At 43.9% G+C, this 14,244-nt stretch overlaps 1 protein-coding gene across 9 annotated transcripts in view; it reads right to left on the minus strand.

Moving 5' to 3' along the window:
- The window catches only part of epb41a (erythrocyte membrane protein band 4.1a), a 57,064-nt gene that overhangs the window by 14,461 nt on the left and 28,359 nt on the right, over window positions 1-14,244 (minus strand). For 7 of the 9 annotated variants that reach the window (XM_080862580.1, XM_080862582.1, XM_080862576.1 and 4 more), the window contains 2 exons: window positions 12,148-12,210; window positions 7,713-7,883 (listed from right to left, as the gene is read on the minus strand). The exons of 1 other annotated variant lie outside the window; for it this stretch is intronic. In XM_080862580.1, coding sequence (XP_080718706.1) covers window positions 7,713-7,883; window positions 12,148-12,210 — 234 coding nt within the window. The remainder of the gene's footprint in view (window positions 1-7,712; window positions 7,884-12,147; window positions 12,211-14,244) is intronic. One more of the 9 variants, XM_080862583.1, reaches the window with a different exon arrangement.

Below are 14,244 nucleotides of genomic sequence, written 5' to 3' on the forward strand. Positions count from 1 at the left end.
GATATTAATGCCGGTCACTCAAATAGGCCTCGATTCTATCAGTCTGACATGTTTCCAGCACACGTATGACACCCGGTATAAAACAAAATCATTACATAAAAACTTTAGGAGAACCAGTAACAGCACAAACAAGCAAACGGAAACCATTAAGGAGCAAACTGAATACCACTGATCACCTCAGCATTCAAAGCTGCATCAAGATCATCCACCCTAATACACACACACACACACACACACACAGACACACAGACACACACACACACGCACACACACACACACACACTCACACACGCACACACACACACACACGCAGACACACACACACACGCAGACACACACACACACACACACACACACACACACAGACACACACACACACGCACACACACACACACACACTCACACACGCACACACACACACACACGCAGACACACACACACACGCAGACACACACACACACACACACACACACGCACACACGCACACACACACACACGCAGACACACACAGACACACACGCACACACACGCACACACACGCACACACACACACACACACACACGCACACACACACACACACACACACACACAGACACACAGACACACACACACACGCACACACACACACACACACACACACAGACACACACACACACACACACACACACACACACACACACACGCACACACACACACACACACACGCAGACACACACGCACACACACACACACACACACACACACACACACACACGCACATGCACACACACACACACACACACACACGCACATGCACACACACACACACACACACACACACACACACACGCACACACGCACACACACACATGCACACACACACACACACACACACACACACACACACGCACACACACACACGCACACACACACACACACACACACACACTTCGACACAAATGTGAGGTAAAGCCACAGCCTCCAAATTAGAGCTCACTCCAACATCCACAGCAAAAAGGTCAGTTTCACACAGGCTCATCTCAGTATCATTATCCACGTCTGATTTAAAGATTAATGGGTCAGGACATTAACCTTTTGCCTGAAACATGCAGGTTTTATAGAAAGAGCATCATTTAAGAAATTACACATGCATTAGTCATGTCTGTCTGGAAACAGTCCACCACCATCCTTCTAAGAAAGACCCTGAAAAGGCCGAGCGAGCATAAAGTGCCTCATGTCCACGATGTTCACCAAATGCTACACAGACTAGCTTTTCTTTATCAGTCCTTCAATTGTAGTTTATTTGGGTCTCTTTGGGGAATATTGAGGATAGAGCAGAAAGTAAACATCCCTCGAATCAAGCAGTCTTTAGATAATCGAGGGACTGTGCAGGATGAATGCTGAGGAGCTTTTAAATAAAGGCTAACCACAGCATAGTCAGGGCCATCACCAGCAGGCCAGAGAGAAAGAAGGACATCCTGGAGTGCTTAAGCCTGGTTGGGTTTGTTACCAAACTTCCCCTCTCATGTGGCTCATTAACAACCACCTTTAGAGTGTGACTGTGAGCTGGTTCCTCCTCTTGTTCCTCCTCTTCTTCACCATCATCAACCCACTCCACTTCACTGTTCTCCTCATCTTCTTCCAGCAGCCAGTCACGTCTGTACCCCCCTGGCTCTGGGGACAGACTACATGCTCTTACCTTTTGTCCAAACAGAGTGTGCCTCCCTCGCTGTGCTCAGCAGCAGGCCAAGAGAGACAGATAACAATGAACAGACATGTGAAATACAGTCGACTGACAGAGGGAAGGATCATAGAGGAAGAGGAAATGGATGAAGGTACACAGATTCATGTCTGAAAACACTAAGCTTTCAGGGTGTCTTTATTATTGAGTATGTGAAGGGCACTCATGTGTTAATCTGCTCTCAGGAAACCCAATCAAGTGCTTGGATTTAAAAACATTAAAAACATCAGCACGAGAGCCTCTGAGTCCTGCTTTTTCAGAGGGATCTGCCTTCTGATTATTGTGGATTTGAAGTACAGTATAACCTGCATTGCCAAAAGTATTCACTCACCCCAATCACTGAATTCAGGCGTTCAAGTCGATGCTGTGGCCATAGGTGTATAACATCGAGCACCTAGGCATGTGTAAATGAACTGATTCTTATATAGCGCTTTTCTCCTGGAGTGCTCAAAGCGCTCTGTACAACATGTCACATTCACCCAAACACACTCTGTACTCACTGCTTTCTAACTACACTCACACACATTCAGCAACTTGGGGTTAGTATCTTGCCCAAGGACACTCGACACGCAGACTGGAGGAGCCAGGGCTCGAACCACCAACCTTCCGATCAGTAGGTGACCTGCTCTACCTCCTGAGCTACAGCCACCCCTGTGTACTGCTTCTACACAACTGTGCGCAACAATGGGTCTTGCTCGGGAGCTTAGTGAATCCCAGCGTGGGCCCTGATAGGATCCCACCTCAGTAAGAAGTCCAGTCGTGAAATCCAGAGTCTCCTTTACTGGTATTATAACAAAGTGGGAAGGACAGCAATTCAGCCACAAAGTGGTAGGTCACATGGTGGCAACATGACTACACACCAGTGCACAAAGCAAGGTCCATAAAAACACGGACGAGCGAGTTTGGTGTGGAAGAGCTTGACACATAGAACACCTTTGGGATAAATGACCTTCTCATCCAACCTCACAAAGGTGCTTCTGGAAGAACGAGAATTCCCACAAACACAATAAGAACAGCCCTTTATACTCACTGTACATGGACACCGGAATTATGGGTAATTATAACAGTAAAGGCTGAACTAACATCATCATAAACCCTATGGATGAATAATTGAATAATTTGTGTGTGAAGGCAGATGAATGAACGCTTTTGGCAATACGGTGGATTTCATGGATTCACACTCATGAAACTGCAACTTTCCGGTAATTAAATGGGATTTTTAACAAGTTCAGTTAAACGAGTAACTTAACATCAGGCAGCTACATGTTATATAATCCAAATCTATGAGTAATTATAGATTTGTCCATCCCTGTGAATGTGTACACGCAGCACTGGAGTGGAAGAGCTGACCGCTGCAGTGCCTTTAGTGAAGGCGAATGTCTGTGTCACGAGTCTGAAGAGAACGTTAGAGAACTCATTCCAGGTGAAATACACCGAGTCAGTAAATTTAAAAAATCATCACAATCCTTCATTGGTGAGTAAGAGCCAGTCACCAAAAGATGAAACGGCGTAAAAAGATCACAGGCTGGGGAGTCTGCACGGGGACAGAGCGGGGTCCATCATCGTGGGCTTTAGAGATCTTTGAGATGATGAGAAGGCTATTTTTATTTTTTCATACACTACGTCATAACTCAGCAAAGCACTAATGTGAAATTTAACAGTTTAGCCTGAGGCTTTCAGCAAATATATATATATTTTAAAAATAAAATAAAAAGTGCTGCTATGGCTAGATTTTCAGTGAAATATAATTTCTGAGATAAAAACTGTATCTTCACATTGTGGGTAGAAGAGAAGCCAGATGGGAATATCGTAACTTTGCTGGCCTCCTCTCTGACCTTCAGTTTATAAACTCACAGGGAAGGATGATGGAAGCTCTTGGGAAGAGGATGGCGTAGCTGGGATTAGCCCAGACGCTACAGAGGAAAGGGAGATGACAGAGATACAGGAAACAAAGAGTGAACAAGGGAACGATGCAGGGTGGAGGAATAAGGATGACGAGGGGTGGGGGAACAGTCCTCTTGGCACCGTTGGCCTTCAGCTTCTTTTCTTGGGTTTTGTAACTGTTGCAGTTTGTATGAGAGTCAGTGGACATGCGCAGATTAACTGAGCCATGCGGCTGGCAGGTCAAGCAAGGTCGCAAAGCTTGAAGCAGCTACACAAAGAGAGGACAAGACAAAGCGCCAAACTAAGTGCTGCTTATACTGATGAACAGAGCTGAACCAAAGATGTTGTTTCATTGAAACAGCACTGGTTCTAGTGGAGGCATGCACACCCATGCAACACCTCTTATTTGTTCATATCAGAGAACAAGCCTGGACGAGGTCTTGGATAGAGTTATCCATGCCATGTGGGCTAATTTACCAGAAGCACCAAACCCCTAAGAAGGCCCAGTAATAAAGGCACCGCGTACAGGACGGTGGTTCCCAGCTTCTGTCACACATTTCATTACATAGAACTGTCCAAAATACAGACGTCCTGCTATGATTCGTAAAACAGTGGATCAAGCAGAAACCTTCACATAACAGTCATGTAATTGTCTAATGTTACTGTGTAATTGTAACGAGCAAATTCTGCAGTGTATGAAGAAAGCTGCATCAACTCTTTCTACACTACAGTCCCTGATTACAACAGCTACAAGCAGCCAAATGATCTGGCAGCTGTGCAAGCATGAACAATAAGATGACCACACACTGTTTGTACTGCACGCACTGGCTGCTGGTCAACTCTGCTGCTCCACTCCACCTTTGTTGTCCCAGTTACACAGCTGCACAACCATTTATCATTTATTTATTTATCATGTGTGATTGATTTCTTCTGGAGTTTCCCTTCTCTGAGCTCACACAGATGCCTTTCCTTGCTGGTACCCATGCTGTGCATAAAGCTCTGTAGTACTGTGCAAAGGTCTTAGGGTTTGCTGGTTTGAAGCATAGTGAGTGTGCAGCTGAGCACAAGCCGGGGGAGCTGGCTGACCAATGCTCGTGATATTGTTTGCTCATAAACGCTGCACAGTGCTGGCCTGCTGCAGCGCGGCCACAAAGCACCAGACTACACACCGCCTGTCACTGGGTATGGAAGCGCAGCCGTGAAGATGCTCTCCTGCATAAGCATGCCATCGTCACAGGAAAGGAAGTGTCTGTGCCTGTGGTCACATCGGGCTGAAGCAGTGGAATAACATGGTGAAAGCCAACAGCGCCACCTAGTGGAGGATCAGTGCATGAATTTGGAATCTTTCGCATTCTGATTGGTTAAAAACATATTTTATATTTCTGATCAGAGGCGAGACGTAGCAGAGTACAAATACATACGTAGAGTTTTCAGCTATCTTTACTGGTTGTTTTTACTCCTTACAGCTGAACTGAAATATCTCTACTTTGTACTTCTGACAGTTTCAGATTTCAGACATTTCAACAGAGTTATTGTTTCCTGTCATTCCACCTTAAATCACTGTAAATAACTGATTGGAGTCTAAAAGGAAGAAATATTTAACTCTTCACAGACAATCCATTATTGTATCATCATCAGAGTGTGGGGATGAACAAAAGTATTTTACCAGCACAATATAATCTGCATCATTGCTTTAACAATGTAACAGATAGCTTTAAGATGGCCTTAAGATGTTTATGCATACTGTTATCATATTAACCTTGTATTCCAGATGCAGTTATAACTATTTTATACACATTGCATATCTGTGCTTATTTTGAGTTGATGTTCGGCTCATTAAGGGTCTTAAGCTTCACTGGCGTGACTGTCCAGGTGATACATGCTGAGGGAAACTAGAACATAGAAGGAATTGCAATACATGCTTACAAAACACTTATATCAGGTCATTTTTATTATCATTTATAAGTTCATATTCTTGTATTGAGTTTTAAGTAGTATCAGTTGGTTAAAACATTTATTCAATTTATATTACATCTATAGTTCTAGTAAAAGGTTGACAGTGGCCTCTGTTTGACTGTGAGCGTTAGTAGGGGAGAGGTGACACAGAGTGCCACGTAAGGTCGTGACATAGCATGTTTGCTTGTAATTGTGGGCTTGCAGAAGTGCTCGCTCACTGCAAATCATTGTCTGCGGTTTGGAAGAAGCGCTAATCAGAAAGGTTGACAGGAAACATCTGCTATGAAGATGAAGACAATGTTCTTTTTAAACTGTGTTAAAAGTCATTGTGGTTTTGATCTGACCTATGTATGAAATGGATCTGACGTTGAGGGGGCGTCATTAAATTTAAGCCCTGATGGTATAAAATATCTGTTTATGCTTTGATTAAGTCGGAGATCAGTTGCGGTCTGCGTACGTAGTGATCTTCCCACGCGTGCATTAAAATCATCGTTTGACTTCACCCGGCCGGATCAGTGTGGTTATTCTTCGATCACCTCTTGTTCCCCTTCCTCAATATTGAACCCTTAACAAGAGGTTAAAGTGAAACTGTCCTGAGTCTGACGACTCAGTGTTTTGTTTTTCTTTCTATTATTCTATGTTCTTGTTTATTCTGTTATATCTTGGAGCAGACAGAGTGTCCGTGGTGTCACTCTGTCTGCTCGTGAATCTGTCTGTTAAGTTCAGTGTCTTGTCTGGTTCTCTGTGTCTGTGAGTTTCCTGTTTTATTCTGAAGGTCTCTGTCTCATGTGAGTGTGTTCACTTTTCATTTCCCCTGTCCCGTCAGCCCTGATTTCTCCCAGCTGTGTTGCCCTCCTGTCTCTCATCCCTTGATTACTGCTGTGTGTATTTAAGCCCTGTGTGCTCTGTGTTTTTCCCCTCCGTCATCCTGAGTGGTTTTCCCTGCAGCTCTGTTTGTGTCTTTAGGTTTCAGGTTTGTTTTCTATGCTTAGTCTTTCCAGTTTAGGTTTACTCAGTTCTGTTTTTCGCCACCCTCGCCTTGTGTATTTACCACCTCCATTAATAAAGCTTCCTCACATCAGAAGTGACCGCATCTTGGGTCCTTCAATAAATTCCACACGGCTCGCCTCGCTGACCGTGACAGAAACAGCATTTTGGTAAAGCCATGAACCCTGGTTGTGGTGTTTCAGCACCAAGCTAACATCACAGAAGAGGAGCGAGCAGCAAGGAGCGCAGCTCAGCTGATCACCTCTGCCTGCTCTTACAGAAGAAGCTGTGACGTGTTTCCAACTGATCTCAGGTTTGTTTTTCTCTTTAGGCGTGCACACTAAGGAAACTCGACCACGGTGGAGGCAACAAAGACTTTTCCCTTTTAATTCACTGTTGTTCTACATTAAAGATGTTCAGGACTCATTCATAGAATCAGTCTGAGCTGAAATAATGTTGCTGTGTTAAAACTGCTTCTTTTTCTTTTACACTTTGAGTCCATTTCACAGTCTCTACTTTGTCGTGTCTTTAAAAAGATGAATTAGTACTCTGTTTATTTTTTAACACAAGTATCTGTACTTCTACTCAAGCGACTGTGTCAGCTGTTTATGATGCACACTCAGGTGGCAAAAGCATATTGTACACATGTGCTTTGATCATTATCTGTCTCCTGACGCCTGTCATATTATTTTGAACATTTATAATCGTAGGAATACACAGTGTGAATTCTGGAGACTGATTAGTTTGTGTTCATTATTTTTAACATTTATATGGAAACGTAGAGAGAAAAAAGACCGGATTGATACATTTTTAGTCAATGTTGAAGCTTTTAAACACCGATTTTTGCCAGCGTTAGAATCAGAGCATCAGTATGTGCAGAGCGGCTGTTTCAAAGCAGACATTCTGACTTGTCATGGCAAGGAAAACCATCACCAGTCGACAAACACATTAGCAGTGTCTGTGTTATGTCCCTGCATCCCAGGAACACGAGAGTGTGTCAGTGAGCCAGCATGAGCGAGTCTATAGGTGTGAACTGATTTCACTGCTCGATTGCTCTCGACACGTCAGCATGCCTGTCTTGGAAAAGCTTTCACAGGTAACTTTGTGTAATTCACGTGAGTAAAACAAACATGAGCTGCACTGCACCGAGCTCATCGGACTTACTGCTGGTTGGAGCTGACCGTTGATGCTCGCTGTGCGGAAAGGAGAGTTGGTGGAAAGACGCTTATCCCACTCGCTGGGCCGAGACTCCGGTACAGACTCCATGAAACTCCTTTTTAGCTCGCTGATGCTGGTATGGTGCCGCATAATTTCAGTCTGGGTCTTATCCAGGTCCTTCAACAAGGAGGCAAAAGTGAGAGTAGGTTGATGGAAGGAAACAACTACGCTGAAAGGCAACGATTAAGGTTGAGAAGAAAGCAAATGAAAACACAGGGCTGCACTTTCTATAAGTATATATTAAATATTTCAACAGTGCTGGGTCTGCCATGTCCCACTGACCTTTAGAGGCTGTGGAAGAACAGATTTTCCAGACAAACCAAACTGCTTCATGTTAGCAGTAATAAAGGAAGCAGCAGAGCATTACTAATGATTAGTGCGTACTGTTCTGTGGCTCACAAATCATGGTTTGCATCAATGCCAGCAGAAGATGTTTAATGAGGACAAACACAACAATGTCATCTGACAGAAAAAATCCAGATGGCAGCGCTAACACAACCAAAGCAAGATCGGTGGCTGTGTGCACATCCACGCTGGGATGAACGAGCCAAAGCCGGCACACAAAGGAAAAACATGGCCACTGCAAAAAAGTGCAAAACTCATTCTGAGTCATGTCTGCCATTATTCTATACAGTAATGACCGTTGTTTATGTCGGATGTGGGCAGAGATGGAATCGTTCGGTCTTCAGTGGTTAAAGAGTCTCTCTGATGTTTCACTTTCATTCTGACTCCTTTCAGAAAGGAAGACACAGGTGGAGCGCTAATGGCTTTACATCAGCACAAACACACCTGCTTCACCTGCTGTAACTACTTAAGACCTCAGCTTTGAAGTTTTTCATGTGACAGAGCAGGATGAGAGTCTGTTGAATGTAGACACGTCCTGTCATGTGAACAAGTCAGTACGTTCCATGAAAACTGTTAGCTTTGACGTTTCCACGAACCTCCATTTCTTGTTTTTGAGCCACATCAAGAAGATGCCTCTTCTACTCAAACAGAGCTGATCCGAGCAGACTGAAACAGTGTTTCAGAGATCAAGCGGTTTTTTCTTTACATAAGGTTGAAAAAAGCCAACAATTTAAATGTCACGTACAGACTGTAGAGAGGGATGACACATTATAAAATCACCAGGCTTAGCCATGCACTGCTGTTAGACACATGACATCTCCTGAGTCCAGGCCAGGATGCTCAACTTCGGAGCCTAATTTTACATATGGATGTTTGATTTGTAGATTAACGAGTATCAGTGCTTCTTGTCATCCCTTTCTTCTGAAATGATGGTGGCAGAATATGATACAGCACAATAGATACAGCAAAGAGAACAACACAAGTCCATTATCACAGACACACAGTGTGTTCAGCATGAGCGCTGCATTAGGGCCATGAAGGACATTCATCATATTAAAAATGTCCTTAACGACCATGAGTAATGACGATGACAGCAAAGTCCAGAGTGTTAAACATCAGACTGTGAGCGTAAACGACTGGGAAACAAATATACTGACTGGAGCCTGTTTACCGCAAAGACTCTGCTTCCTGCTCACTGGGTTGTTGATCAGATACAGTGGATGCAAAAGTATTGGCCCCCTTGAACTTTCCCACATTTTGTCACATTACAGCCACAAACATGAATCAATGTTATTGGACTTCCAGGTGAAAGACCAACACAAAGTGGTGCACACGTGAGAAGTGGAACGAAAATCCTACATGACTCCAAACATTTGTTACAAATAAATAACTGCAAAGTGGGGTGTGCGTAATTATTCAGCCCCTTTGGTCTGAGTGCAGTCAGTTGCACATAGACGTTGCCTGATGAGTGCTAATGACTACATAGTGCACCTGTGTGTGATCTATGGGGCGATCGTGGCTCAAGAGTTGGGAGTTCGCCTTGTAATTGGAAGGTTGCCGGTTCGAGCCCCGGCTCCAACAGTCTCGGTCGTTGTGTCCTTGGGCGAGACGCTTCACCCGTTACCTACTGGTGGTGGTCAGAGGGCCCGGTGGCGCCAGTGTCCGGCAGCCTCGCCTCTGTCAGTGCGCCCCAGGGTGGCTGTGGCTACAATGTAGCTGCCATCACCAGTGTGTGGATGACTGGATGTGTAAAGCGCTATACAAATACAGGCCACTTACCAGGCCATCTAATGTCAGTACAAATACAGCTGCTCTGTGACGGCCTCAGAGGTTGTCTAAGAGAACATTGGGAGCAACAACACCATGAAGTCCAAAGAACACACCAGACAGGTCAGGGATAAAGTTATTGAGAAATTTAAAGCAGGCTTAGGCTACACAAAGATTTCCCAAGCCTTGAACATCCCACGGAGCACTGTTCAAGCCATCATCCAGAAATGGAAGGAGTATGGCACAACTGTAAACCTACCAAGACAAGGCCGTCCACCTAAACTCAGGCCGAACAAGGACAGCGCTGATCAGAAATGCAGCCAAGAGGCCCATGGTGACTCTGGACGAGCTGCAGAGATCTACAGCTCAGGTGGGGGAATCTGTCCACAGGTCAACTATTAGTGGTGCACTGCACAAAGTTGGCCTTCATGGAAGAGTGGCAAGAAGAAAGCCATTGTTAACAGAAAACCATGAGAAGTCCCGTTTGCAGTTTGCCACAAGCCATGTGGGGACACAGCAAACATGTGGAAGAAGCTGCTCTGCTCAGATGAGACCAACATGGAACTTTTTGGCCAAAATGCAAAACTCTGTGTGTGGCGGAAACTAACTCTGCACATCACTCTGAACCATCCCCACTGTCAGATATGGTGGTGGCAGCATCATGCTCTGGGGGGGGGCTTCTCTTCAGCAGGGACAGGGAAGCTGGTCAGAGTTGATGGGAAGATGGATGGAGCCAAATACAGTTCAATCTTGGAAGAAAACCTCTTGGAGTCTGCAAAAGACTTGAGACTGGGGTGGAGGTTCACCTTCCAGCAGGACAACGACCCTAAACATAAAGCCAGGGCAACAATGGGATGGTTTAAAACAAAACATATCCATGTGTTAGAATGGCCCAGTCAAAGTCCAGATCTAAATCCAATCAAGAGTCTGTGGCAAGATCTGAAAACTGCTGTTCACAAACGCTGCCCATCTAATCTGACTGAGCTGGAGCTGTTTCAAAGAAGAATGGGCAAAGATTTCAGTCTGTAGATGTGCAAAGCTGGTAGAGACAGACCCTAAAAGACTGGCAGCTGGAACTGCAGCAAAAGCTGGTTCTACAAAGTATTGACTCAGGGGCTGAATAATTACACACACCCCACTTTGCAGTTATTTATTTGTAAAACATGTTTGGAATCATGTCTGATTTTCGTTCCACTTCTCACGTGTGCACCACTTTGTGTTGGTCTTTCACCTGGAAGTCCAATAACATTGATTCATGTTTGTGGCTGTAATGTGACAAAATGTGGGAAAGTTCAAGGGGGCCCAATACTTTTGCAAGCCACTGTACTTACACCCACTCTTTGGCTGGTGTGAAATGATGAGAGTTTATGGCTGTCAGAAAAGCTTGTTTTCTATCCTTCTTGAAACTGCTTGTTGCATGAAGTCAGTCGAGAACATGTTTTTCTCCTCGAACGTTTTGTGGTTTGCAATCAAATTATCAGTGAAGTTCACTCTTTTTGTCCAAATGAGAGCAGTGATGGTGTCACACATGGAGCTGATATTGGTTAAAAAGTAACATACACGTCTCTCCAGGACTCATATTCACAATCCCCTCGCTTAGCTCCGAATCAAACCTAAAGTGCATTAGCAGGGAGTCCCAGCCTAACACCGAGTGAGTTAAAACTTTACTGATGCTTCAACGTTTCTCTTGTTCCACACTTTTAAGCTCAGAGCTAAGACACTTTATGAATAACTTATAATTGTGACAGTTTTAGTCCCAACTTTAAGGGGAAATTCTTAAAAACAAATTCTAAGACTTTTCATAGGATGTTGTCACCAGGAAACAAACTCTTAGTACTTCTGAGTTTTGTGAATCCGGGCCCAGGAGATGATGTTATACTGGGTCCTCTGATAACCAATGAAAAAGGAATACAGCGCCTCGCTCCTCTCGACCAATCACAGTTTGAAGTGAGTGTTTATGTCGCACTAGAGCTCCAACATTTCATTCTAAGCAACATCACTGACGTAAACCACAGACGGAGGTTGGAAGGACGATGAATGCATACGTTAGTGAACTTTCCTGGAGATGTTTCCCAGTCATCTATCACACAGACAAACACAATGTGAAAGTAAAGTGAAGCTACTTGCATGAGAGTCAGACAGGAAAATGGTGCATGCCAACCCTTTAGGGTTAAACTAGGAAGAACAAAAGACAGAACAAAAGAATGAAAGAACTAAAGAACGGAGCTGTGATAGCAAACGACGCTTATTTAAGACTGAAGATACAAACCTCCAACATTAAATTGCTATGTCTGATATAAATTGTTTCACCCTCAAGTTTCTTTGATCTTTTCTGTGGAAATGAGGAAAAAGGAAAACACTGGTTTAACATAAGAACTGGTTCGAACATTTCACATGTGATTCTGAATAGTGTCCCATGAGCACGACTGACCAATGACATGAGCCGTATCAAAAACGAGCTGTGCAATCACAACAACAATGCAGGCTGCAGCCCGACTGCGTCCAGCTCAGTAACGTTAACAACAGTCATGTGTTTGACGCAGCAGGCTGGGACCCAGTTCCTCTCCATCCCCACACTCAGTGAGCTGGTGAAGGCTCTCTTAACTGCACTAAGGCAGAAACACTGGAGATTCTGAGGAACCTCGCTTTTTACAACTAAAACAGGAAGTTGGCTTGCTATCAGCCTCTGCAGTGATTTATACCGCTACCAGCTGAATGCACTGAGATCCATCACCTGTTACTAAATGCACCGATGGTTCAACACTGATCTTATTCTTCTTTCTTAATAGAACTAAATCAATATTTCATTTTGATCATTGCTGACACAGTCAGTGTGAAATATACTGGACACAAACATGGATGGCAGCCTCACAGCATCGTCGGTGCAGATTTAATGTTGGAAGGCTTTATAACCTGATGTGGCAGAGTGTCCACACAGAAATATGTAGGGATCCCAGGGGAACTAGGTCGCATATTTGCTGCACATCTATGGACGGCACATTCTGTGCATGCAAACTGCTGCAGTGGCAGTGCGGTGTGCAGGAAGTGCAGGAGGATGCGTGCCTGTCTCCTGAGTCAGATCTGGAACTAATGCTTTCAAAAAATCAAACACTATTCAGTGACTATTTCAGGTGTCTCGTAGATGGATGAAAATACCTGAATGCCTCTCCATGCCATGAGCCTAGCTCTTTTTAATTTAAATACATCTGCATTCAGTTTAAAACATGTGTGGACAGTCAGAATGGTGAGAAGGCAACATGAAAACATTTCAATCATATTTCAATTTAAAGCCCAAAGAACGTAAGGACATTATGTGAAATGTAAATAAATGTATAAGTAGGATTCAATGATTTTCAACTCTCACATATTTTACTCTCAGCTCAGAAAACAGTATGTTTAAACTGAGACGTCTTAATATTTTATGAAAAATAAGCTCCTTTTGAATTTGATGGCAGAAAAACATCCAAAAACAAGTTGGCATGAGGGCAACACAAGGCTGGAAAAGTCAGTGGTACTAAGAGGAAACAGCTGGCTTGCTACGTCAAGCAACGAAGAAGCCGTGTGTGAATATGATGCAGAAAGGCTAAAGTCGTCTCTGTGCAAAGGTTAATTAAATGGACTAAGGAACCTAGTCCATAGAAACAAAGAGGAGAGGAACCAAAGCCTGCATCCCTGATGGTACGGGGGTTAGGGTACACACACGTTTCAGTGTAACATCTGCTCCTATCCAGATGTTGTTATCATGGAAGAGCTTCATATTTCAGCAGGTCAAACTGCTCGTATTACCACAACATGGCTTCATACTGTCCAGACTGTCCTGAACTATCCAAACCTTGAGAACATTTGGGCCGCCGCGTAATGACAAAACTAAAAACACTCCCGAGCAGCCACAGAGCTCCACAGCATGCTCAGGACAGGCAGCTGCAAAGCTGCAAACACGCTCCTGTCCCAGCTTTGTGCACACGTGTTACATCATATCACACAGAACCAGTGTTTTTCATTCAAATGTGAAAACGTCTCAGTTTAAACATTTTGGTCTTTTATGTTTTACTGTGAATAAAATACCTGTTTATGTTTCCCTCTTTTTCTTTATCCTGACATTTTTGGAACTGGGGCTGTGTCGTCCCGACACATTACACTGGTTATAGGAGCCCACTTTAGCCCACTTTAGAGGCTCACACTTATTTACACATCCAGCACTTACAGATAGAAAGAAAGAAACTACTACAATAATATAATAATAATAACAACAATAATCAAAATAATAACAGTAATAATACGAGAGAGCCACTTTGTCCAAGAGCTGCAGGCAATGAGAGATACAGTTCAAACTTGCAAAGTTGAATGATTTATGATTCAACTTCAG

This window comes from Rhamphochromis sp. 'chilingali' (genome assembly GCF_963969265.1).
Source record: "Rhamphochromis sp. 'chilingali' genome assembly, chromosome: 17".
NCBI lineage: Eukaryota > Metazoa > Chordata > Actinopteri > Cichliformes > Cichlidae > Rhamphochromis > Rhamphochromis sp. 'chilingali'.